Below are 27,637 nucleotides of genomic sequence, written 5' to 3' on the forward strand. Positions count from 1 at the left end.
CCCCTGGGATAAAAGCGTAGCAGAGTGGGCAGTGAGTAGGTGTGGGCACTGTTTTGTGGGCACATTTCCTACATCTAACACTCGAGCGGCATACGCCAGCTTTATGAGAGTGTGCTCTGCATGAGAGAATGACACCGGGTGAACCGTGCTTGTGTGTAGGGGTGAACACTGGGAAGCGGGCACATTTTCTACACTCAAGACACCATCGGCATGAGCCGGATAACCAGAAATTGTACTCTTTATGAGATTTCTCTGGGTCACCGTAAAAACGGCGTTTGTGTGCAGGTGAGCAGGTTGTACAACACACTCGTTGGCTGCAAAATACAAATCTGCAGTCGCCTTTTCTAAGGGAACTGACAGAGCGAACCGCTTTGAAGGCGGTCCGGCCGCGGCTGGACTCGACCATCTTCACCTCCTTGATGCTTCGCTGGCTCAGGCATCAGTGCAATCTTAGGCTGGGGTCCCCGCGGGGGAGGCGGCCTGCGGCGGCTTGACTAACGCGATCTCTGGCGAGCGCCTTGGCGTCGCTGCGAAGGCAGAGGCTGAGAGGAATGCTGGGTAGAGCTCCCGGCAGGAGGCTGCTTTTGAGAGCGGCCTGCGGCGGAGCTCGAGAGTCGAGGCAAGAAGAGCTTCATGGCCTGTGTTGTTTTCTGTACTTCAGAGAACCGCTCGACAATCCCACTTACAGCTGGGCCAAAGAGGCCGGACGGAGAGAAAGGGGGGGGGAAAAAGAAACACGGCTAGCTCAGCCTCCCTCATGTCAGCAAGCGTCAACCAAAGATGCCTCTCCGTAACGGTGAGCGAGGCCATGCTCCTCCCAATAGCCTGGGCCGCGGATAGCATGAAGGGAAAGGTCCGTTGCGCTCCTTAAAACCGTGATGATGGACTGGTCCGCGCCTTTCTCGTCCCACTCACGGAGGAGATCGGCTTGGAGAATCTGAAGCACTGCCATCGAGTGCAGGGCAGAAGCAGACGGAGGTGCAGCTTCAGCGTCGAACATGTCAAGTCAAGCCCGCAGGGTCGACATAGTCATGTCTTCGCAGTGGATGCAGCCGCCCGAAGACAGGGCGAGGGCTGCATGGTCTCGGCCCAGGCAGAGAGCGCAGATCACGTGGCGGTCTCCATCGCTGAGTGGGGGCTCTGCAAGAGCCACAGGAATTGCGAGGCATTTTGATAAAAACGCCTCGACCTCTTTTAGAGAAGAGAGAGAGTGTGTGTCGCAGCGGCGAGCACACACAGGCAGAAAAGGATATTGACGCCAGATAGCGTAGCAGGCACGGATGGCTGAAGGCGGCGAGAAAATCGTCCGGCTTCCTCAGGCGCTGTCCTAAGCTTGCTCTGTCGCTTGCTTCAATGGCGGCGGCTTCTTCTCGAAGATCCAGCGATGCGGAGAGCTTAGTTGAAGAGATGAAAATCAGGTAAGCAGCTCCCGAGCTCTTCCTTTTATACGCTAAGCCACGCCCTTTCTGGCGGGCTATGTGGGGGCGCGAAGCATGACGGGCATTGGGCATGACGTCACGCAAGGCTCAGTGGTAGGCTGCTGCAGTTGCCGCAGAGCAGCCAATGAGCGCGCTAGTTAGCCTGCTCTAGGTCTGCTAGCTGCTGCAACGCGTTGACAATAAATACAAAATTAAGGATAATTTTTGGTTTCATTATCTCGAGAAAAGATGACTTTACCTATAGCGTAAGCAACTTACACAATACGAGAGAACCTCTCGTAAGAGAACTGTATATCATTAGATAGGTTTTGATCACAAGCTTCAGTTTTTGACCTCTGTTGTACTATAAAAATCGAATAATCTGTAATTTTATTAATTTGTTCCAGGAGTCATGAAAATCAAAACCGAGTCCGTACCTTTAATATGAAATATGAGCCTCAGATGCATTCATTGATAAAAAAAAACAACAACAAAAAAAACTCCTGTATGGTCATCATGAAAAGGCTTCACTCAACAATGTCCCTCCGGGCTTAAATATTGATGGATTCTCATAATTTTACTTACAAATTTCTTTGGAGAGGAGTATTTTTGTTGCATTTTTATCAAAATGTAGGTGATGTGAGCATTATGGAGTGCTAAACACTCTCGTGTAATGTTTTTTCATTCATACTCGACGCTGGAGAGCACCTTTGTGCAGAAAGGCCACAGTAAAGGACGTTCCAGGAAATCCCTTATATTGGCAAAGGCATTGGGTGCAGGTTAACAGATTAAAGTGGCAGGTGTGTTTTGGGAAATTCTAACTGTTTTCTAGGTGCACCAGTTTACCAGTTGGATTTAAAGTGGTCATGCTGGATTGTTGCTTGTCTAAGATGGTCTGCAAGCTACAAAAAACAGTTATTAGGTTCCAAAACACAGCTCCCACCTTAAGTTGGCTTTAGCTGAATTTTCCAGTTAAGTCTCCTTGAAGAGCAGTGAAATACTTCATTAGCACATTGTTTATTTTACTTCTCTCTCTGCTGTTGATATTATAATGATGCATGATAGTATAATTGATGCAGATAATACTTATCCTTATGCAGAAATATCAACCCTTGAATATAGCTTTTTTTTCTCAGATATGCTTGGAAGATATTCTGAAGTTACATATTACGGAAGAGCAAGATGAGGGCTGTGAGACACGTATTTATTCTTTTGAAGACCTCAGGGACCTTCAGAATAAATTGATGCTAATGTCTGGCAAAGGAGATCAAGGCCAGTGTCAAGTCAATCAATTTGCAGAGGTGATTTTCCACCTTTTAGCTTTTTTATTCTGTTGTATATGGTTGTGGTAATTATCCCTGCAATTATTCCTGAACTTCTTTCCTGTTTCCAGGTCTTTACCAATGTACAGAGGTTAGCCTCTGCATTTATTGATTTGTTTGATGCAGGAAATCCATTGTTCAGACACTGGAAGGCAAAGGTCAACTGTAATAGTAAAGATGCATGCATCATAATGGACTTCAACTTAGGGAGTGTTGTCAGTGCCCTCGTGGTGGAAGGTGATGTCACAGAACAGTTGCCAGAAGTCTGTAAGAAAATGGAAAGCTGCCTCTGCTTCTGGAAGGCTTTTATGGACAAGCAGAGATCTCAGCATTATTACTTAAACTATTTCACTGCAGAACAGGTGGTCTACCTGTGCAGTCAGCTCAGCCAGAACAATGTGACTGATATACAAGATCAAGTTCTTATGATGCTCTCCTTTATCAAACCTAATTGCTCCTTTTCGGATGTGGCACAAGCTTGGCACATGCTTCAGTATGAAATAAATAAGAAGGACCTTGAGCAAAATGGTGACTTAGAATTTCAAACATTTGTGAAAGTTCCCAGCATGGTTGGAAATGATTTGAATACTGAAGAGCCATGCCCAAATCTCTTGGGGAATGCTAATGGGTCAGAAAAGCTAGATGTGATTTGGAACGCTTACATGCGAGACATGAAGAATTTCCTGCCACACTTTCTTGATGTCAGAAGCCTTGGATATCTTCTTGAAATTCTAGCCAACAACCCCAGTGAATATGAGGGGGATTCCAAACAGGATGGGAAAACAAGCAATATTCAGAGGGAACTTCCTAATGGAATGGCTACTGGAAGACCAAATCTAATCATCTGCCCATCTGAAGAAATTCTAATGACATGCATTTCAATTTACATGAGCAGCAAGAATGAGCCTCTACCAACCTATGATGAAGTACTCATCTGTAGTTCTTCCACTCCATATGAAGAAGTGGAACTTTTCCTCAGGCGCTGTCTTTCTGCTGGCTACAGGGGAAAGAAGATATACACAATGCTCTATGTGGACCAACTTGCCTATGAAGTGAGCTACAAAATGGAGCAGTATTTTCAGCGTCAAAATGCACTGAGCAGAAATGATTACAGGCTGGCGTTGGTCTGCAGCTCTAATAGAGAACATGCATACCTTCCCTCAGCTTTTAGTCAATTTAGATTGCACTTGGTCCCCCAAGAACCAATAATAAGTATTCAACGATACCTTGCTAGGCATTTTACAGTCCCAGCTGACATATCCAGTGCTGCTGATGTGTTCAAAAACAGACAGTTTGTGGGAGTTGTTTTCTCTGAAAGGTCAGGAGTAGGTGAGTAAAAATATAATGTGTGTGTGTGTATATATATGTATATATGTATATATATATATATATATATATATATATATATATATATATATACCTATTCGTATTTAATCATTCGGTACGAGGCTTTTGGTTCGGTACGCTTTACATACTGAACTGTTCGTTGGACCAGTTTTCCTGCTGAACAAAATTTTATTTCAAATTTGTTGTTTCATAATTTAAGAGACACTGGCGCGAACACAATATTGTCCAACATCAAATGGCAAACGTAATGAAAGTGGAACGAAACTGCGATACTCTTTATTTTGTGCTTCACGGACCGTTTATCAGTTTGGCCACAGAAGTAATAACATCGCTGCGAGATCTAGTGAGAAGCATTCGCATTTCTCCGATATTAACGGATCAAACAGGGCTGACATGGAAACCAGGAAGAAACATTGTGCCATGAATGAACTATCCAGTGTCCACAGATCAGCAACATTCACCATGGATTTACTGTAGTAACACTAACTGCAACCATGGAAGTTTGGCAGGAATAGTAGGCTATAATGCCTTCAAGTAACATTACGTTGGTTTTATTTCGACATTATGAATAAAATTGCTGCCCTCAAATGTTAATCTGAACTAAAATAAACCTTTGTTTATAACTACTACAATATTACATTTCATTTTTTTTATAAGGAGCTGTTTTTGTTTAATATGCTCCTAAGAAGAGTCAAGTATAGCTCCATCATTGCTCAAAGTAAAAAAATGATCATATTTTATGATGTTAGTTTTAATAAAAAAATAAAAAAATGTTAAAATCAAGGAAATTTCTCTGGCATTTCTTTCTTTTTACTGTATCGAAAACGTACCGAACCGTGACACCAGTGTATCGTATCAAACCGAACAGTGAATTTTGTGAACCGTTACACCCCAATATACAGTGGGTACGGAAAGTATTCAGACCCCCTTAAATTTTTCACTCTTTGTTATATTGCAGCCATTTGCTAAAATCATTTGTTCATTTTTTTTCCTCATTATTGTACACACAGCACCCCATATTGTCAGAAAAACACAGAATTGTTGAAAAACATTTATTAAAAAAGAAAAACTGAAATATCACATGGTCCTAAGTATTCAGACCCTTTGCTCAGTATTTAGCAGAAGCACCCTTTTGATCTAATACAGCCATGAGTCTTTTTAGGAAAGATTTTCACACCTGGATTTGGGTATCCTCTGCCATTCCTCCTTGCAGATCCTCTCCAGTTCTGTCAGGTTGGATGGTAAACGTTGGTGGACAGCCATTTTCAGGTCTCTCCAGAGATGCTCAATTAGGTTTAAGTCAGGGCTCTGGCTGGGCCATTCAAGAACAGTCACAGAGTTGTTGTGAAGCCACTCCTTCGTTATTTTAGCTGTGTGCTTAGGGTCATTGTCTTGTTGGAAGGTGAACCTTCGGCCCAGTCTGAGGTCCAGAGCACTCTGGAGAAGGTTTTCGTCCAGGATATCCCTGTACTTGGCCGCATTCATCTTTCCCTCAATTGCAACCAGTCGTCCTGTCCCTGCAGCTGAAAAACACCCCCACAACATGATGCTGCCACCACCATGCTTCACTGTTGAGACTGTATTGGACAGGTGATGAGCAGTGCCTGGTTTTCTCCACACATACCGCTTAGAATTAAGGCCAAAAAGTTCTATCTTGGTCTCATCAGACCAGAGAATCTTATTTATCGCCATCTTAAACTCCATGCGGGCTTTCATGTGTCTTGCACTGAGGAAAGGCTTCCGTCAGGCCACTCTGCCATAAAGCCCCGACTGGTGGATGGCTGCAGTGATGGTTGACTTACTACAACTTTCTCCCATCTCCCGACTGCATCTCTGGAGCTCAGCCACAGTGATCTTTGGGTTCTTCTTTACCTCTCTCACCAAGGCTCCACTCTTAGGAACCTTAAGTGCAGCAGAATTTTTTTTTGTAACCTTGGCCAGATCTGTGCCTTGCCACAATTCTGTCTTTGAGCTCTTCAGGCAGTTCCTTTGACCTCATGATTCTCATTTGCTCTGACATGCACTGTGAGATGTAAGGTCTTATATACAGTGGTGTAGTGGTAAAAAAAGAGGTGGGTAAACTATAAATTCTGGTGGACCACAACTTGGTCACCCGGTAAGGTGGGCCACTGCCTACCGGTGTATGTGTATCCTGATGACATCGCTATAGGCTATCATTTGATGGTACTACCAAGGGTATCACTGGTTGTTCCCTCATCATAGGTCACACAATCACTATTCAATTCATACATTAATCTAAATTCTTGTTAAAGAGACTCAAAAAGGAATAATATGGTTGAAATCTATAAAGTTTACTAAATGACAAAACCGAGAGAACAAAAATATTTAAGAGAGATCGAGAGGGAGGCTTATATCCAGGGCTTCCAATGCAATGCACTTGTACATAATGATTAGGAATTTGGGATTATTTTCATAGTCGATTAATCTGTTGAATATTTCCTCGATTAATTAATTAGTTGTTTGGTCTATCAGAAAAATGTCTTTAACCTGGTGCAGGCTTGACTCCCTCTGAATCTCTTGACTTGTACAGTTGTGTTTTGACATGCTCCCTACATTAAACTAGCTTCCTGAAATGAATTAAAAAAAATATCACTTTTTTTGCATCGTTTTAATGATTTCCTGTTGCGGCTGCGATCAAGTTTCATTCTCGCTCAGCTTGTTTAGTAAGTTCACGAGCGTGTGTTTTCTGCTACGTGTTTGCGCCATTCTCTTTGTTCCGTGTGTGTGTGTGTGTGTGTGTGTGTGTGTGTCGGCGCGCTGCTCTCTCTTCTCCGTGTTTGTGCTGCGCGTTCTGCTCTGTCGTTAACGGCCCAAATGCTGGAATCATGTACTGATCAGCGATCACGCACTGGAAAAGCAAAGTCCGCTCAAATAACGTGAAATTTAGAGGTGGATAAACGCAAAGTAGAGGTGGATAAACGCACTTTGGAGGTGTGCAAACGCTATTTCCAAATTTTGGGAGGTGCGTAAACGGCGTTTACGTGCGTTTAGCCTCCACTACATCCCTGCTTATATAGACAGGTGTGTGGCTTTCCTAATCAAGTCCAATCAGTATAATCAAACACAGCTGGACTCAAATGAAGGTGTAGAACCATCTCAAGGATGATCAGAAGAAATGGACAGCACCTGAGTTAAATATATGAGTGTCACAGCAAAGGGTCTGAATACTTAGGACCATGTGATATTTCAGTTTTTCTTTTTTAATAAATGTGCAAAAATGTCAACAATTCTGTGTTTTTCTGTCAATATGGGGTGCTGTGTGTACAATAATGAGGGAAAAAAAGAACTTAAATGATTTTAGCAAATGGCTGCAATATAACACAGAGTGAAAAATATAAGGGGGTCTGAATACTTTCTGTACCCACTGTATAATGGATTAAAGTTAGTTTTCAGATTTAGAATTTTTATTAGTTCGCAAATTAAAGTAAAATAAAAAAGATAAATAATGTTTGTGTGTATAAATAGAAATGTTTTTGCACTGCATTGTGTCAGATGAATTACATCACTGTGGTGCGTTCTAGGGAAATCACTTCACATTAAACGGATGCATGAGACATTGAAAAGGATCACAGAGAAGCCTTCTCAGCTGAAGTGCATCAGGTTAACTGAGCAAAGAGTTGATGAAAATATCATACTCGAGTCCCTGCTCAACAGCCTCAAGAAAAAGGAGCTTTCAGTTTATCATTTCGACATCACCACCATGGTAGCTACCTGTATTCACTTTGTTTTATGAATGTGATGAACAAATAGAAAGACATTTTATTTTTCCTTATTGTTTAATACTTACAGGTGAAGACAGGACTTAATGAATTTTTGTTCAGGCTATTTATTCTTGGATACCTCATGGACTCAGATGGAAATATGTGGAAAAGCAGCAATGAGCACTTGTATGTAATTGAGATTCTAAGACCGGATGGCAGTACATCACAAAATGACAGAAAAGCTGTAAGTAAATATAAATTATTTTATAAAATCATGTATGATTTGCTTTTTTTGTAATGAGACAAATTCTTTATTAATTTATTTGCCTTTTCATGATAGGGTGCAAAAGTTCCATGTGCTTTCTTGGATGTGTTTCCAAGTGTATACTGCCGTCCACCTAAAGAGGTCCTTGAGTTAGAAATGAGAATCCAGGAAGATCCATCATTAGTAGAGGGTGGTAATCCCCTTATGGATGACCAAGAGTTCAAAAGTGAGGCCTACCAGCGGCCTTATCAGTACCTGCAACGTTTCTACAATGGTGTTAATTTGGATGCCTTCAAGTACAAAGGAGTGGAGGGCAGTCATGTTGAATGCCTGCAGATGTTGTTTGTGTACTGCGGCATTATAGACCCCTCTTGGGCAGAGTTGCGGAATTTTGCCTGGTTCCTGAACTTACAACTTAGGGATTGTGAGAACTCCGTTTTCTGTGACGTTTCTTTCATAGGGGACACTTTGTTGGGATTTAAACATTTTGTTGTTGATTTCATGATTCTCATGGCAAAGGATTTTGCCACTCCTTCACTTAGCGTCTCTGACCAGAGTCCAGGAAGTCTGCACAATGACCTTTCTTCTGCCAATGAGGAGGATCTAGCTCGCCTTAGGATAAGAAAACGATGGGAGTCAGAACCACATCCATATATTTTCTTCAATGAAGACCATTTGTCCATGACATTCATTGGCTTTCATCTTCAGACAAATTCACTGAATGGGATTGATGCTATTGATCCATCAACAAGAAGAGTGATCAAGCAGAACATCATGACCGAAGAGCTCTATGAGGGCCTTGAACTTCAGGGGGTTCCTTTCAATATTGATTTTGACCAGCTCCCAAGATGGGAGAAAATTGAGAGTCTTTCCAGAGTGTTGGGAATACAGTGTCTTGACCCAGATGAAACATATGAGCTCACTACAGACAACATGTTGAAAATGTTGGCAATTCACATGCGCTTCCGCTGTGGGATTCCTGTTATTATCATGGGTGAGACAGGATGTGGGAAGACCAGGCTAATCAAATTCCTTTGTGAGATGCACAGAGGTGGAGTTGCCACTGACAACATGAAACTAGTCAAGGTTCATGGAGGGACAAGTTCAGACATGATTTACACCAAAGTGAGAGAAGCAGAGGCCATGGCGTTAAAAAACAAGCAGAATTATGGATTAGACTCTGTATTGTTTTTTGATGAAGCAAACACAACAGAGGCCATTAGCAGCATTAAGGAAGTCCTCTGTGACAACACTGCTGATGGACAGCATTTGACAGGTGACACTGGCTTGCAAATCATTGCTGCTTGCAACCCATACAGAAAACACACAGACGTGATGATCAAGAGATTGGAGTCCGCTGGTTTGGGATACAGAGTTCGTGCTCAGGAAACGGATGAAAAACTTGGATCCATTCCACTTCGCCAGCTAGTGTACAGAGTGCAGGCTTTACCACCTAGTATGATTCCACTAGTTTGGGACTTTGGACAGCTCAATGACCATACTGAGAAAATGTACATCAAGCAAAGAGTCGAAAGGGTAGTTGAAACCCATTCCATTGGTTCAGATTATATCGCAACCATCTCTGATGTTCTTTCAGCCTCACAGATGTATATGCGAACAAGAGAGGATGAATGCAGTTTTGTGAGTCTGAGGGATGTTGAGCGCTGCATGCAAGTCTTTGGCTGGTTCTACAAAAACTACCCAATGATACTCTCAGAGCTTGACCAGTTTGAGAGAATTCAGTGGACAGAGAGAAATGAAAATCAGAGGAATACTGATGAAAGAAACCCAATTCTTTGGTCATTACTGATGGCTGTTGGTGTGTGTTACCATGCCTGCTTGGAGGATAAAGAAAAATACAGAAAAAAGATTTGTGAGTACCTTCCAGAGACCTACAGCCCAGTGAAAGTGATGCAGGAGATTTCAGTTCTTCAGGATCTTTTTCTGAGTGGAGTTCCTTTGGGTGAAACCATTGCTCGAAACAATGCTTTGAAGGAAAATGTCTTCATGATGGTGATTTGCATTGAATTACGAATACCTCTCTTTTTGGTTGGAAAACCTGGAAGTTCCAAGTCCTTATCTAAAACTCTGGTTGCAGATGGCATGCAAGGCCAAGCAGCCCATTCGGATTTGTTTAGAAAACTGAAGCAGGTCCATCTTGTTTCCTTTCAGTGCAGTCCTCATTCTACACCAGAGGGGATCATCAATACATTTAAGCAGTCTGCCCGTTTTCAAGAAAGCAAGAATCTAACAGAGTATGTCTCAGTCGTAGTGTTAGATGAGATAGGCTTGGCTGAAGATTCCCAGAAAATGCCTCTGAAAACTTTACATCCTTTGCTGGAAGAGGGGTGCATAGATGATCAGCCAGTACCCCACAAGAAGGTGGGATTCATCGGCATCTCGAACTGGGCTTTGGACCCAGCCAAGATGAACAGAGGGATATTTGTTTCTCGTGGTGATCCTGATGAAAAGGAATTGATTGAGACTGCTGAAGGAATATGTTCCTCGGATGCCATGATCCTTGAAAGGGTGAGAGATTTCTTTCAGCCATTTGCCCGGGCTTACCTGAACATCTGTAGGGAACAGGGAAGAGGTTTCTTTGGTTTGCGAGACTATTACAGCTTGATAAAGATGATGTTTGCTGTTGTCAAAGCTTCTAATCAGAAGCCTAGTGCAGAACAGATTGTGAAGGCTGTGCTAAGGAACTTCAGTGGCAAGGAAAATGTGGATGCTGTCACAGTTTTCACCAGCAGACTAAATGTCAAACCCAAACTTGAGAATATCAGTACCATTGAGCTTGTAAGAGAGAACATCACAGCCATTGGCCAAGATGAGGAATGCAGATACCTGCTTGTTCTGACCAAAAACTATGCAGCCCTTCGAATTCTACAGCAGACGTTTTTTTTAGACCAATGCCAACCAGAGATTATCTTTGGTTCAAGCTTTCCAAAAGACCAGGAGTATACTCAGATATGCCGCAACATTAACCGTGTGAAGATTTGTATGGAAACTGGTCAAACCATCATGCTTCTGAACTTGCAGAACTTGTACGAAAGCTTGTATGATGCTCTCAACCAATATTACGTCAGCCTTGGAGGTCAGAAATATGTGGATTTGGGGCTTGGAACCCATAGAGTTAAATGCAGAGTGCACAGAGATTTCAGGCTCATCGTCATTGAGGAGAAGGACATTGTGTACAAGCAGTTTCCTATTCCATTGATCAACAGGTTGGAGAAACATTATCTTGACATCAACACTGTACTAAAGAGTGAGCAAAAGGACCTTGTTGATAAGCTTGAGCAGTGGGTTGCATGCTTCATTGCAGCTAAAAACCATCACTTAATTGCTCCCCAAGCATGCCATTACCTTCCAGCTGATTCTTTCATTGGCTACCACTCGGACACTTGTGCCTCTGTTGTCCTGCAAGCTACAGAGCAGCTCAGAGGGCAAAATTCAGATCCTTTGAAATGGATCTTAGATGAGGCTAAATTGATCCTTCTGAACTGTGCTACACCAGATGCAGTGATTAGGCTAGACTGCACTTCCCTCTCCAAAGTAGAAAGTGAGCACTTGTCAAGGATGTACTTTGAAGAGCAGAAGCATAGCTCACTTGCTGACTTCATCCATACTCAAACACAGCAAGCAGGGCCTAGCCATGCCTTTTTCACAGAGGTAAGCATATTGTATTTTAAATACTTTGTTTTTTACTCTAGAACTATCTGTAATTGTATTTTGCAAGTTTATTGTACAAAGTTTTTTCTTGCCATCTTTTTCTTAATCTTGTAGGTAACTACATTCTCAAGGCTTCTGACCGCAGCAGAAACTGTTCAGCTACAGAACATAGTTCAAAACATAGAGCTCCTCTCGCTACAGCAGTTTGACACGGAAAACTCGTTCCTCAAGAAAATCAAGTATTGTGCTCACAACATCACATAATATCATATCACAATAACAAAAAGCTAATTTATTATTAGTTAAATAAACATTTTCTTTGTTCAGGAATTATTTGGAAAACACCACTGGAGACAAGATACTCATCATCCAATCTGATTTTGATGAAGGCTTTCAAAGTTTAAATGTCATTGCATCTGCAAAGTGAGTTGAATGTGGTTACTGGCACAATTTACTTGTTCAGTAAATCCAATCCAATCAGCATTATTTGATATATTTCCAGGTATTCTTCTCTCAACGAAATCAACAAATTCAGGAAAGACTACAATGGAAAGATTTTTGTGTACTTCATCACTAAACTACCCAGAATGAATGGTGGCACTTCCTTTGTTGGATTTCATGGTGGTAAGACAACTGATTTTTTGCATCACTAACCAACATTGATTGTTTTAGACTAAATCTCAATAAAGATTCATTTGATAAGGCCCTTGGAAGTCAGTCCACATTGATGACCTGAGAATATCGAAAGATATTGTCTCTGATATAAAAGCCTTGCAGTGTCTGACCATCAGCCAGTTGTTTGAAGAGAAAAGAGAGAAAGCAGATGAGCCTGAAGGTGATGTCGGTTAATTTACAAAATACTAAGAGTTGTTTTCAAAGGACTGATCAGTGTTCTCAAGTCATTTTTATTGCTTGCAGCCATGGAGGTTGAAGACATGCAAACAGAAGAAGAGAAGATGGAACTAGAAGACAATACTGTGGGTCACAACCTCAACAGCAGCAATATATGTTCAATATATTTTTGATTCTATGGTCACACTGTTGAGTTTAGTAAGCTTCAAAATATAGTTCTGTTTCTTGTGCTTCTCAGGGCTGGGAGAATGTTTTAAACACCATAGTGCTGGTTCGTAGCTGTGTTCAGAGTGCAGTTGGCATGCTTAGAGATCAGACTGAGGCAGGTACCCGCAGCACCAAGAGAGTAGAGATCCTTCTAATGCTCTTGGCTGACAATGAGAATCTACAAGGTGAGACTTAATGCTGTTTCTGTAAAAAAAAAAAAAATAGCTTTCATTAGCCAGCTTATATGTGGTCACTGAAATTTACATATTTATGTTACCAGCTGAATTTATGAAAACTTTAAAAAAGCGACTTCATTCTCTATTGATGGCTCACGATGAAAACACAATCTCTGCCAAGAGCTGGGTCTCCAAGGAAGCACTAAATATTGATGCATTGCAAGAGGGTGGTACTTTTAGGTAAGTTTAAGTGAGAAGGTGTAAAGTTATTGTCTTGAATTGAAGATCTTTGTGAAACAACACCCTATACCTAATGCGACACTGCTTTCAATATTTGACCATATCTGTATTTTAGACATGCCCTGTGGAGACGAGTTCAAGCAGTAATAACTCCTTTTTTGGCGCAACTTGTCTCGATTATTGACTGTGACCGCAATCTAGACCTCTTGCTGGATGCCAACTCTGAAGAATCCTTGAGGAAACTATGGCTGGACATTTTTGGAGATGACAAGTTACTGAATGTTCCTTACACAAGATTGGACAACAAGTATGTAATTATTTGATTTCAAGATGGATTTTGTAAGCCGTTGAGCCCAAAACACACTAATGCTTCTAGCTACACAAGCTTGATTTTATTTTGCTCCACAATGTGTCCTACAGCAGTTCACAATGCCAGGCAAATATGCATTGCATTCTCTGCAGTGCTAGACAGTTTTTTTTTTTTTTTCTATCAGGTCAACTGCTGTCATTTTAGAGCAATAGTTAAAACAGAATCCTTCTGAGCAAGTTATTAAAGTCAGCTACCTACCTAAATGAGAATTAGCATTAGCATTAACAGCAACTCAAGGTAACTTGTCTGATCAAATGGGAAGCAAGAAAATTCAAAACAGGACCACACACTGAAAATGCGTACATGTGCATTGTAAATTTCTTGGCTTTAAAGCAGTCCTTTTAACTAAAAAAAAAACATTCTGTCTTTAACAGCTCAGGAAAGAAGACAATCTTGGTTCAGAATTACATTGCAGTTGAAAGCAATGTGGGTTGCAGCATGCCTTTCAGCTGGAGAATTAAAGATTATCTAGAGGAACTCTGGGAACATGCTTTGCAGCGTGAAGGTATATTTACTTAACTGGTTTCCTTGCTGTTTTTTCTCGTGTTTGTTTTTATAGCAGTCATGCTCAAATCAGTGTGGTTAGTTCTCTCGTATCTTTTTCTTTTTCTTTTTACAGTTGTTTTTTCTTTTCTTTTCTTTTCTTTCTTTTTATTTTTTTACTGTTCTAGGGAAAACATAAACAATAAATCTCCATGCATTTCTTCAACAGGACACACTATAGAACAATTTGAAGAGTTTTTTTGGAAGATAACCTTGGGCAGGTACATCTCTGAAGCATCCAAAGAGATGCAGATGGAGTTTTTCCACAGGTATCTCCAGGATTTCATCTCCATGACCATAAAGGTAACATCAGAGGTGGATCTCAAGGTGAGAGCCCATTTCAATACATCATCTGCATGTCCAAGCACATATACTTGTTTATGTGTTGATATGGTTATATATCTGTTTTTAGCTCTTATGTGGAGCCCTTACTTGTGGTGTAAATGAGCTTAGAAGTAGTCAGGAAAAACATGAGGGTGAAGTCATTTCTCTGCCGTGGGTTCATGCTGCCTACCATCACTTCAAGATCCGAATACAGAACCTCTACCGGATGATCAGTATACAGCCTCAGATAGCTCAGATGCTCCAAGATAACATATGTGCCAGAGAGGGAACAGAATTGGTAAGTTTTTGCAACTTTCTTCTCTTTGCATATTTTCTTGCAAAGTTAACAAGAAAATGTTACAGGGATTGATTGTGTGCATGTTTTACTTTGGTTACTTCCCTCTGAACTTCTTTCTGTTTCTCAGGTGTTAGATGCGAACGCCGCTCTGGCCTGTATTGAATACCTGGAGCCCCAGACTCTAGATGGAGATGCTGAAAGTCTGGCCTGGCTCAGGCGTGTGAAAAAGCTCCAGGTGCCGATTGAGCTGGTCTGCTGTGAGGAGAGCATACGCCACTACGGGGAGAAAAGCAAACAGATGGTCACCTACATCCAGTGAGTTATTATTAGCTATAAAATATATTGTCCTATCATCAGTGTGATGATATGTTATTTACAAGTAACATGTTGTATTTTTTTATGTTGTGCTACATTCCTATATGATAGCACCAACAGCTCTGGGAAAGAAGCTATTCTTCAGTCTGTTTGTGTTGGAATTGCTGGCTCTGTACCACTTTAGACACTGTAGATAAGTGGTTCTCAATGTTTTTGATTCCAAACCCAGATTCCACTCGCACAAATAAAAACATTGCATGATTAGGAGTGTCTTCACGCACATCAACAACAACAACATTTCTTTCTGCCATTTTTTCCATCATCAACCATGTTGGAGATAATTACTATTGCTGCTCTGTTCCTGTTGTGGTTCCTGTTCCTCAGTGAATTTCACTGTCTACTCCAGGAACTTCGCCTGGATGACAGCCGCTTCCAGCGCGACTTGAGGATGACAGTTGCCCAGTGCACAGACTTGTCAATAAGCTGTTCACTTATTGGCTTGTTCGACAATACAACAACGCGTCATGCAAATTACATGCTGGAGTTGACATTTTTCAACTTGCGCAGAAGATGCGAGGCGAAGATTATCGAAATATATTCGAGGCAGCCACGTCACCAAATTCTTGTCATTTATGAGTTTGCATTGACTTTGTTTGTAATATATTCGTGCAAATAATTAAATTCGCTTTGGTGTGCACACACCATTAGATTGCATTTAATTGATATCATTATTCTTTAATTTAGACATGGCTGGCGTCGTATTTACTCTCTGGCCTTGTTTGTGGAGCACATGCTGCTGGGTGTCGGGGATGTGCATTTGAATCTCGGGCCACTGGTTCTGGAACACACTCGACGCCTAGCACAAGTGAGTCATCTTTTCGTCCTTCCTTGAAAATAATTTCTTAATTTAATTTCTGCTTATTCATACTCATCTCTTTGCTAAAGGTCCTAGAGCAGGACTCAGACCTCAAAAAGAAGCAGCCATTTGAGACAGTGATCAACGTACTCAAAGCTTGCAAAGATGAAGCATCTCAGAGCATTTTTAGGTATGATTTGTTATTAGTTTTTCTTTTTTTTCTGTCAAAGGGTTTAGTGAGCGGCTACTATTATAGGATTGTGGTGATTTGTCCCCAGGTTTGGCATTCAACTTTGTCCAGTGTGCATTGGAGACCCTCGGGACCCTCTGAGTCTGCCGTGTGAACACATCTATTGCCTGAGCTGCATCAAGCAGTGGCTGATGCCCGGTCAGATGTACTGCCCTCTGTGTGTACAAGAAGTGCCTGATGAATTTGAGCTCAAGGCCTCTGAGACAATACGGTAAATTTACTAATTGTCTGGGCTGAATAGTTGCCCAGACAAGTTTATTCAAGTGGGGCGCTATTACACCCAATACATATCTTCTGAAAGAGTACAGAATCTCCTGATGAAAACACAGGTGAAGAAGAAGCAGAAACAAGTGAGAGAAGTTTGCTTATGCAAATGTGAAATAACGCGATCATCAAACATTAAACAGCATATATAAATCAAAACTGCCTAATGTTACTGAATGAAATGTCGACCCAGGACTGTGAAGCTTTAGGGGTGTTGATGGACTCCATTTACTCCATCTATGTTTTGATCATCGTTCTGAATCCGATCCATACGTAGTCTTTGACAAAAATGCGATTTTCTCAGCTTTTTGTTTAAAATGTTGCCTTTTTTTATTAAAATTATTATTTTTTTAATTTAAAGCGTTAAAGTACAGTTAATGGTATATTTCAAGTGCAAAAAAATATATAAATTAGTAACACAGTAGTGTACAAAAAAGTATGATGTTATGTTCACTTAAAGAAAACTTAAAAGTATACTTGCAGTATAAACTACTAAACTAGTCGTTTACTGAGTGTAGCCTGTACTTCAAAGTGTACTTTCATAAACTAAAAAAATGTGCTACAAGTATTTGACTAGTAAACTATTAGTAGGCTATACCTATAAGTTCATTTGTAGTATAGTTGCAGTACAAACGAAAAACTTAGTTGTAAACTTGTTGTGTACTTGAAGTACTACTGGTAATCTTAAAGTATACTTAAAAGTATATTATTATACTCTAAAAAGTGGACTAATTTAGTCCCAAGTAGTATTTAAACAGTACACTTACAAGTATACTACTAGTACGTTGATATTAGTATACTTAGTAAACTTAAACACATACTTGAACTTTATCTAAGTATACTTAATCAAATTAACTGAATTATACTTATTTTTTGTAAGGTTGTGCTTTATATTTCTGTTTGCCTGTATCTCTCTCTGTCAGTCTAAAAGATTGTGTGCTTGTTTTGGTCATTAGGGGTCTCATCAATCAAAACGCATTGTTCAGAATGCGATGTAATGCGTTCTTCATTGATGTGGTGTCCAGCGTGTGCTTCAAGGACAACACTCCTCCCAGCGGAGACATCATAATCCACCTGCTATCTCTTCTGATGGTCGACGCCTGCTCGTTCCCTCAGATCAGAGGTACGTCTGGTAGTAATGTGTGTGTGTATGTGTGGAGGAATAAATGATCAGAACGCTGTTCCTCATGCTCTCAGGGCAAGACCGCAGGTTCCTGACCAAGGCTCTTTCTCCCTTCGATGAGTCTGTGGATAAAAATCCAGTGGTGCGTTCAGTCGTGCTGAAACTCCTCCTAAAGTACAGGTGAGTGCAGGGCTTCCAACAGCTCACAGCACACTCTTCTTACACAGTTATGGATATAATAGTTTTGTTGTCTAATCCTCTTTCAGCTTTGATGATGTGAAGTACTATCTTCAGCAGCATCTGACAGAAGTTGATCAAAGCAACATCGAGGAGACTGATAAAACTGAGCTTTATTCCTTGTACATAAACTGTTTGGAGGTGTGTATATCAACTCACGTTCACTTCCCATATTTAGTGACAAAGTAGTAGTAGTAGTATTTACTACTCTTTGTCATAGACCCATGAATGAGTTGTCATTCAGAATCTTCATGTTTTTGAATTCCAACTGCCGTTTACACACACACACACACACACACACACACACACACACACAAACAAACAAACAAACAAACACACACACACACACACACACACACACACACACACACACACACACACACACACACACACACACACACACACACACACACAGCCCTTTCTCTCTCTCTCTCTCTCTCTCTCTCTCTCACACACACACACTCATTTGACTCATCTTATCAAAGCAGCCAATAAGTTATTATGACCTAAAATATTCATAGCCACACCCTAGCAACCAGTTACAGCACCCTAGCAGCCACCACACAGACTTCCATTGAAAAATAGATGAGAGGGATATAAATGAATCAGAGCATCATAGAGATACGTGAGTTTGGCTCTTTTGATTTGAGCAGACATGCAGTCTATTGGTTTAACCCTGTTAACTGTCTAGCCACGCCCTAGCAACCATTTAGAGCACCCTAGCAACCCAAATCCAAAGTGGGATATCTTCAAATCTGAATCTCATAGAGCAGGAGTGCCCAATCCTGCTCCTGCCGATCGACTGTCCTGCACAGTTCATCTCCAACCCTAATCAAACACAATTAACATCTTCAGGATCACTTGAAAATTAAAGGCAGGTGTGTTTGATTAGGATTGGAGATGAACTGTACAGGACAGTCGATCAGCAGGAGCAGGATTGGGCACCCCTGCCATAGAGGCACTGAGGTTGGTTTATATCATTCATACTGACGAGCAGTGTATCATCACTGGCAGCTGCCAAGCCACTCCCTAGCGACCAAACTGAGTACCCTAACAACCTTTTAGCAAGACCTATATCTCTGCATCAGAACATTGTATAGAGATGGGGGTTGGATCTTTTGACTCATGCAAGCAAACAAGACTTCCAACCTGCTACACATGCTAGCAGTGAATATCTACATGCTAATAACGACTAACTAAGTGTTAAAACATGTTAATAACATGTTAAGAAGTCTATAAAAACTCCATAGTTGACCATCTGTGACAACTACAAACCGCCTAGCAATACCCTAGTAACAGCCTAGAACACTCTAGAAACTGTATAGCAACTCCCTAGCAACTACTCAGAACACCCTAGCAACTGACAGTTGAGTTTTGCCACTACAAGCACCACTCTCATTTTCGTCAGGAAATTTTACATTCTTGTTTACAGTTTGGTTTTAGTAGTTTACGATTATGAAGTATTTTTGATTGTATAAATTTTGTGCAAGGCCCTGTGCAAACTTGATATGCAAGGTCATCTGCCTTTGTGGAAACAAAAATAAACCACTATATTAACAGACGCAACTTTCACACGCATCCGAGAGATAAACTGTGTGCTCTCATTTGTTTTTCATTTTGTAGACAATTTTGCAAAAATTGTTTTGACCCATTTTAGAGGCTGCCAAAATTAGAATTTAAAATGGACTGAATAAAGCTCTCTACGAACTTGTATGACTTTAAGTATGACTGACAGTATGTTGCAATTGATAAATTCAGGTTTTTTATAGGCTATATTTTTTTCAGATTTTAGATCATTTTTAAGATGTGTCATTACACTTAAAGAGGTCCTAATCCTTGTCAAGGAAGAGTCCTCATAGTCTGTCCTGTGACTAAGAGGTGCTCAAATTTGAATTGGTTTCAGATTCTAAAAAAAGTGCTTTCCTGATGCCACCATTACTGGGATGGTCAATAGGATCCTGAGTGCATTTTCACAATTGGGGAAAGTTCCTTCAATCCTTCTGAAGTGCTGAAGTGCAGTGGTGTAAGGCGTGGGATGCAATGTTGTAAAGCATGGGATGCGGTGGTGTAAGGCGTGGGATGCAATGTTGTAAAGCGTGGGATGCAGTGGTGTAAAGCATGGGATGCAGTGGTGTAAATCGTAGGATGCAGTGGTGTAAAGAGTGGGATGCAATGGTGTAAAGCGTGGGATGCAGTGGTGTAAATCGTAGGATGCATTGGTGTAAACAGTGGGATGCAGTGATGTAAAGTGTGGGATGCAGTGGTGTAAAGCGTGGGATGCAGTGGTGTAAAGAGTGGGATGCAGTGGTGTAAAACGTGGGATGCAGTGGTGTAAAGCGTGGGATGCAGTGGTATAAAGAGTGGGATGCAGTGGTGTAAAGAGTGGGATGCAGTGGTGTAAAGCGTTGGATGCAGTGGTGTAAAGCGTGGGATGCGGTGGTGTAAAGCGTGGGATGCAGTGGTGTAAAGCGTGGGATGTGGTGGTGTAAAGCGTGGGATGCGGTGGTGTAAAGCATGGGATGCAGTGGTGTAAAGCATGGGATGCAGTGGTGTAAAGCAGTGGTGTAAAGCATGGGATGCAGTGGTGTAAAGGGTGGGATACAGTGGTGTAAAGCGTGGGGTGCAGTGGTGTAAAGCGTGGGATGCAGTGGTGTAAAGCATGGGATGCAGTGGTGTAAAGCATGGGATGCAGTGGTGTAAAGCGTGGGATGCAGTGGTGTAAAGCATGGGATGCAGTGGTGTAAAGCAGTGGTGTATAAAGAGTAGGATGTAGGATGCAGTTGTGTCAAATCGTAGGATGCAGTGGTGTAAAGCATGTGATGCAGTGGTGTAAAGCATGGGATGCAGTGGTGTAAAGCGTGGGGTGCAGTGGTGTAAAGCGGGGGATGCAGTGGTGTAAAGCGTGGGGTGCAGTGGTGTAAAGCAGTGGTGTATAAAGAGTAGGATGTAGGATGCAGTTGTGTCAAATCGTAGGATGCAGTGGTGTAAAGCATGGGATGCAGTGGTGTAAAGCGTGGGATGCAGTGGTGTAAAGCATGGGATGCAGTGGTGTAAAGCATGGGATGCAGTGGTGTAAAGCGTGGGATGCAGTGGTGTAAAGCGTGGGATGCAGTGGTGTAAAGCGTGGGGTGCAGTGGTGTAAAGGGTGGGGTGCAGTGGTGTAAAGCAGTGGTGTAAAGCAGGGGATGCAGTGGTGTAAAGCATGGTATGCAGTGGTGTAAAGCAGTGGTGTAAAGCAGGGGATGCAGTGGTGTAAAGCAGGGGATGCAGTGGTGTAAAGCAGGGGATGCAGTGGTGTAAAGCATGGGATGCAGTGGTGTAAAGCAGTGGTGTAAAGCAGGGGATGCAGTGGTGTAAAGCAGGGGATGCAGTGGTGTAAAGCGTGGGGTGCAGTGTTGTAAAGCATGGGATGCAGTGGTGTAAAGCGTGGGATGCAGTGGTGTAAAGCGTGGGGTGCAGTGGTGTAAAGCGTGGGATGCAGTGGTGTAAAGCATGGGATGCAGTGGTGTAAAGCAGTGGTGTATAAAGAGTAGGATGTAGGATGCAGTTGTGTCAAATCGTAGGATGCAGTGGTGTAAAGCATGGGATGCAGTGGTGTAAAGCAGGGGATGCAGTGGTGTAAAGCGTGGGGTGCAGTGTTGTAAAGCGTGGGATGCGGTGATGTAAAGCGTGGGGTGTAGTGGTGTAAAGCATGGGATGCAGTGGTGTAAAGCAGTGGTGTAAAGAGTGGGATGCAGTGTTGTAAAGCGTGGGATGCGGTGGTGTAACACGTGGGGTGCAGTGTTGTAAAGCGTGGGATGCGGTGGTGTAAAGCGTGGGGTGCAGTGGTGTAAAGCATGGGATGCAGTGGTGTAAAGCGTGGGATGCGGTGGAGTAAAACATGGGATGCAATGTTGTAAAACGTGGGATGCAGTGGTGTAAAGCGTGGGATGCAGTGGTGTAAAGCATGGGATGCGGTGGTGTAAAGCATGGGATGCAGTGGTGTAAAGCATGGGATGCAGTGGTGTAAAGCGTGGGATGCAGTGGTGTAAAGCGTGGTATGCAGTGGTGTAAAGCGTGGGGTGCAGTGGTGTAAAGAGTGGGATGCGGTGGTGTAAAGCGTGGGGTGCAGTGGTGTAAAGCATGGGATGCAGTGGTGTAAAGCGTGGGATGCAGTGGTGTAAAGAGTGGGATGCAGTGGTGTAAAGCGTGGGATGCAGTGGTGTAAAGCGTGGGATGCAGTGGTGTAAAGCGTGGGGTGCAGTGGTGTAAAGAGTGGGATGCGGTGGTGTAAAGCGTGGGGTGCAGTGGTGTAAAGCATGGGATGCGGTGGTGTAAAGCGTGGGATGCAGTGGTGTAAAGCGTGGGGTGCAGTGGTGTAAAGAGTGGGATGCGGTGGTGTAAAGCGTGGGGTGCAGTGGTGTAAAGCATGGGATGCGGTGGTGTAAAGCGTGGGATGCAGTGGTGTAAAGCGTGGGGTGCAGTGGTGTAAAGCAGTGGTCAGTGATGCGCGGGTCAATGTATAAACAACCCGCACCCGACCGACGTTTTCAACTAACCCGCCCGCAACTCGGATCGCAAAAAAAAGAGAAGAAAATATTGTACCTGACCTGCTTCCTGACCCGCATTTTTTAAAAGTATTAAATGCTCATCGTAGCGTCATTGGGCCATAGACGTAGGAACTAGGGTGCGGGGAGGATGTGGCCGCTGCTGGGTTTCCTATCATTATCGGATTAATTGCACAGTTTAACCATCATAGAGTGGACGTTTATCATTTGCATGTGTTTTTAAGTCCTGTCAGTTTAACAGGGCGCGCTTGACAGGGCATATATAAGAACGAGCAGGGAGAGAGAGAGCGAGCCCCGGCCGCGCGCGCGCACTCACTATTAATAATAATAATAATAATAGCTAAGTATTCTTTTTTTCCTGACCAAATGTGACCAAAATGGTAATAAAAATGCTGTCATTATAAAAGGTTTCTAATGTCAATGTATTTGCTTGTTTTTTCTGTTTACATTTCATGGTGTGACACTTCTCTTCTCCCATAATCGAACATAGAATGCTGCTCGGCCAAAGCGTCAACAAGCTTCCCCGTACTTTTTGACAAGCGGCCAGAGCTTCTTTGCAGCTCAAGTCGGCGGCGGTGTGAACGTAGTTAGGAGCGCAAACTGTTCTTTTTCTGAATGCTGTATGATATAGCATAGTGTTATGTAATAAAGGCTTGATTTATTCATTTATTTCGTTTCATTTTCTTAACAATTAAGATGCTGTATGTGTTAGTCTAATCGAAGTGTGCGTCTCTCCCCAGTCTTCACCTTTTCTCTTGCCGCCTCCATCTCTACCTGCAGACTGAGCTTGTGTGTCATCTTCGCGCCAGTTATTCAGCCAATAAAGTGTAGGCCTATGTATTTCATAGAAAATTGTGTCTAGTACTATATAAATTACAAAGGTTTAATTGTTATCTTTATTTCAAACGACCTGACCGACCGCGACCCGAATATCATTAAAAATATTTTTGGATGACTCATTTTGGATCAACCCGCGCATCACTGGCAGTGGTGTAAAGCATGGGGTGATGCAGTGGTGTAAAGCATGGGGTGATACAGTGGTGTAAAGCGTGGGATGCAGTGGTGTAAAGCGTGGGATGCAGTGGTGTAAAGCGTGGGGTGCATTGGTGTAAAGCGTGGGATGCAGTGGTTTAAAGCGTGGGATGCAGTGGTGTAAAGCGTGGGGTGCATTGGTGTAAAGGATGGGATACAGTGGTGTAAAGCATGGGATGCAGTGGTGTAAAGCGTGGGATGCAGTGGTGTAAAGCGTGGGATGCAGTGGTGTAAAGCGTGGGGTGCATTGGTGTAAAGCGTGGGATGCAGTGGTGTAAAGCGTGGGATGCAGTGGTGTAAAGTGTGGGATGCAGTGGTGTAAAGCGTGGGATGCAGTGGTGTAAAGAGTAGGATGCAGTGGTGTAGAGCGTGGGATGCAGTGGTGTAGAGCGTGGGATGCAGTGGTATAAAGCATGGGGTGCAGTGGTGTAAAGCGTGGGGTGATGCAGTGGTGTAAAGCGTGGGATGCAGTGGTGTAAAGCATGGGATGCAGTGGTGTAAAGTGGTGACAACAGTGTTGCCAGTATTTTACTGTAAAAAAAACCTGGTAAGGTCTAACAGTGTACCCTCCTGCATTATGAGGGTTTTGGCCTAAGATAGTTTCAGGGTGGCCATCACATGCTGCAGGGTAGAGGCGGCCTGCGCGTAGCACTGCCACCCCACCACCGAGGGTAGTGAGAGAGAAAAAACTTTTTCTGCAGATTTAGGCATGTTTGGCTTGCCATATTGGTGCCAATATGCTTCCATACTGCCAAAGTTCATCACGCACATACAGGAAAACAGCACGGATGCGGGCAAGGCGATTTACGCGTTTCAGTTTTAGTTACTACCCCTAGAGCAGCCTGGGAAAGCATGACTGTCATGTCTGAATCTGACTCAGCATGAGTACACACCACTCTAATGGGAAGCTCAGCATAACAGCCCTCTCTCAGATGCAGTGGTCCTCAACTGGAGCCCTGAATTAAACGCTAGGTCCCCCATGAGAAGGACTAGCAGTCCCATCGGTAAACTGCCAGGTATGCGAGACCGTGAACGTGGACGTCAAACTCGACGGCACACGGTACACTGAACGCTCATGCCCTTACGAGAAAGGCATGACGAACAATACACTGACGTGGCCATGTTCTCCTGAGAGTACATGAACCACCCACGAACACAGTCTCAACATGCTTGCGATGCGCTAGAGGAGTAAGGGGCCCGAGGAGGTAGTCTCGTCGGGGAATGCTCACTGTAATCCTCAGATCACCAGTGCTATTAGCCGAAGTAGCCCTTTTCTTTTGGCCACCAGAAGAGGAACTAGACTGGGGAATAGGCAAAGGGACTCCACCTCGTGTGAGGCACTCGAGTCTCAACCGCGCATCTAGAGTGCCACACGACGCGGTGATTGGCCGTGACAACCCGCACACCGGCAGCTTGATGGCACACGGCACGTTGAACGCTCAAGCCTTTGCGAGAAAGGGAAGATGAACAACGTGCCGATGTGGTCATGTTCTCCTGAGAGAACATGAATCACCCACGAATGCAGTTACAGCATGCTTAAACCGAGGCATGTGAGACAGTGATCGTGGCCGTCACATGAGAACAGGGAACGAACGCATCCAGAAACACACGAGTGGAATGTCACACTCGTGTAAGCTCTGTTAGGAAAATGTGCTCTCTCTAGTCAAGTCAAGTCAAGTCAACTTTATTTATATAGCGCTTTTCACAATGCAGATTGTATCAAAGCAGCTTCACAGTATTAAATAAAATAGTACATCAGTGTTTGTTTCTAGTGTAAAACGTCCACGTTTGGTAATGCTGATCAATAGTATTGTTGATTGATTGATTAAATTAAGTATCCCCAACTGAGCAAGCCAAAGGCAACAGTGGCAAGGAACCGAAAAACTCCATCAGGTGACCTAATGGAGAAAAAAAAACCTTGGGAGAACCCAGGCTCAGTCGGGGGCCAGTTCTCCTCTGGCGTTTATGAACTAGAGACCGGATTTAACTGTAAGATTAAAAATATTATATAAATGCCTGGCTGAAGAGATGCGTCTTTAATCTAGTTTTAAACTGGGAGAGCGAGTCTGAGCAACGAACAGTATCAGGAAGGCTATTCCAGAGTTTTGGAGCTAAATGTGAAAATGATCTCCCTCCTTTGGATGATCTGGATATCCTAGGTATGACCAAAAGCCTCGAATTTAGTGATCTTAAAGAGCGCAATGGATTATAGGGCGATAGAAGATCCGTTAAATAAACTGGAGCTAAGCCGTTTAGGGCTTTATAAGTCAGTAGCAATACCTTGTAATTAATACGGAACTTTATAGGTAACCAATGTAGTGATGATAGAATTGGTGTTATATGGTCAAATTTTCTTGATCTAGTAAGAACTCTAGCGGCGGCATTTTGGACTAACTGTAGCTTGTTTATTGAGGATGCAGGACAACCAGCTAATAAAGCATTACAGTAATCTAGTCTCGAGGTCATGAACGCATGAACTAACTTTTCTGCATCAGAAACAGATAGCATATTACGTAGCTTAGCAATGTTTCTAAGGTGGAAAAAGGCTGTTTTTGTAACATGAAATATGATTTTCAAAAGACAGGTTGCAGTCAAGTATAACACCCAGGTCTTTTACTGTAGAGGATAAAGTAACAGGACATCCTACTATGTTAAAGTTGTATTGTGAGAGGTTTTGTGGGCGGTTTTTTGAACCGATAAGTATTACCTCTGTCTTGTCAGGATTTAATAAAAGAAAATTGCGCGTCATCCAATCTTTTATATCTTTAACACACTCTGTCAATTTGGATAATTTAGCGTTTTCATCCGGCCGTGATGAAATATATATTTGAGTGTCATCAGCATAACAATGGAAACTAATTCCATGTTTCCTTATAATATTTCCAAGTGGCAGCATATATATTGAGAATAATAGAGGGCCTAACACAGATCCTTGCGGCACTCCATAGTTTACTGGAGTTATGATCGATTTTTCTCCATTTAAATAGACAAAATGGTATCGGTCAGATAGGTATGATCTGAACCAGCTTAATGCTTGTCCTTGAACACCAGTATAATTTTGTAGTCGATCTAAGAGTATTGTGTGATCTATAGTATCGAACGCAGCACTAAGATCAAGTAAAACTAGTATTGAGATACAGCCTTGGTCAGAAGCTAAGAGTAAATCATTTGTGATTTTAACGAGCGCAGTTTCAGTGCTATGATGCGGCCTGAATCCAGACTGAAACTTTTCATAGATGTCATTTTCTTGTAAGAAAGAGACTAGTTGGGCAGACACCACTTTTTCTAGTATTTTAGACATAAAAGGAAGATTTGAAATGGGTCTATAATTTGCTAGGTTATTTGGGTCTAATTGTGGTTTCTTAATGAGTGGTTTTATAACCGCCAGTTTAAATGTTCTTGGAACATGACCTAAAGATAAAGACGAGTTAATAATATTGAGGAGAGGCTCTTCCACTACAGGTAACACTTCTTTCAGTAGTTTAGTTGGTATGGGATCTAATAAACATGTTGTTGTTTTAGAGGAAGTGATAAGTTTATTTAACTCTATTTGTTCTACAGTTGTAAAGCACTGTAATTGTTCTTGCGGGGTGATAATCGAGGCTGAGTTATAAGGCGCGATTGAGGATTGAACGTTTACAATTGTGATTCTGATGTTTTCTATTTTCTCAGTGAAAAAATTCATGAAATCATTACTACTAAACTGTAACGGAATATTTTGTTCAGGTGACGCTTGTTTATTTGTTAGTCTAGCCATGGTGTTAAATAAAAACCTAGGATTGTTTTGGTTATTTTCTATTAGATTGCGGAGGTGCTCAGCCCTGGCTACTTTTAGGGCCTTTTTATAACGTGACGTACTGTCTTTCCAAGCGATTCTAAAAACCTCTAAATTAGTTTGTTTCCATTTACGCTCTAAATTACGGGTTTCTCTCTTTAGAACACGCGTAGTATTGTTGTACCATGGTGCTTTAATTTTCTCTCTGACCTTTTTTAGTCTAATAGGTGCAACAATATCCAGTGTTCCAGAGAGAATGGTGCTCATAGTGCTGGTTAGTTCCTCTAGTTCATCTGTTTGTTTGGGTTCACTGAGCATCTGAGACAGATCCGATAAGCAATTTGAAAAATTATCTATGGTGGATGGAAGGATTGTTCTGCCTAATCGATAACGCGGCGCAGCATGATATATTACAGGGGTACGTAATATGCAAGTTACCATGTAATGGTCAGTGACATCATCACTTTGTGGAATGATATCTA

The 27,637-nt window shown here is 42.3% G+C and overlaps 1 protein-coding gene across 1 annotated transcript in view; it reads left to right on the plus strand.

Annotated features, from left to right (window-relative positions):
- The window catches only part of LOC307171873 (E3 ubiquitin-protein ligase rnf213-alpha-like), a 165,400-nt gene that overhangs the window by 83,747 nt on the left and 54,016 nt on the right, over positions 1–27,637 (plus strand). The window contains exons 20-42 of the mRNA XM_079893804.1: positions 2,555–2,719; positions 2,812–4,069; positions 7,630–7,811; positions 7,898–8,053; positions 8,150–11,746; positions 11,861–11,985; positions 12,074–12,169; positions 12,249–12,370; positions 12,450–12,581; positions 12,665–12,723; positions 12,837–12,990; positions 13,086–13,221; positions 13,337–13,528; positions 13,966–14,096; positions 14,304–14,461; positions 14,547–14,756; positions 14,884–15,071; positions 15,816–15,936; positions 16,017–16,117; positions 16,206–16,388; positions 17,398–17,564; positions 17,639–17,744; positions 17,831–17,942. Of these exons, the coding sequence (XP_079749930.1) occupies positions 2,555–2,719; positions 2,812–4,069; positions 7,630–7,811; positions 7,898–8,053; positions 8,150–11,746; positions 11,861–11,985; positions 12,074–12,169; positions 12,249–12,370; positions 12,450–12,581; positions 12,665–12,723; positions 12,837–12,990; positions 13,086–13,221; positions 13,337–13,528; positions 13,966–14,096; positions 14,304–14,461; positions 14,547–14,756; positions 14,884–15,071; positions 15,816–15,936; positions 16,017–16,117; positions 16,206–16,388; positions 17,398–17,564; positions 17,639–17,744; positions 17,831–17,942 (7,851 nt within the window). The remainder of the gene's footprint in view (positions 1–2,554; positions 2,720–2,811; positions 4,070–7,629; positions 7,812–7,897; positions 8,054–8,149; positions 11,747–11,860; positions 11,986–12,073; positions 12,170–12,248; positions 12,371–12,449; positions 12,582–12,664; positions 12,724–12,836; positions 12,991–13,085; positions 13,222–13,336; positions 13,529–13,965; positions 14,097–14,303; positions 14,462–14,546; positions 14,757–14,883; positions 15,072–15,815; positions 15,937–16,016; positions 16,118–16,205; positions 16,389–17,397; positions 17,565–17,638; positions 17,745–17,830; positions 17,943–27,637) is intronic.

The sequence above is a fragment of the Squalius cephalus genome, assembly GCF_949319135.1.
Source record: "Squalius cephalus genome assembly, chromosome: 1".
Classification (NCBI taxonomy): domain Eukaryota; kingdom Metazoa; phylum Chordata; class Actinopteri; order Cypriniformes; family Leuciscidae; genus Squalius; species Squalius cephalus.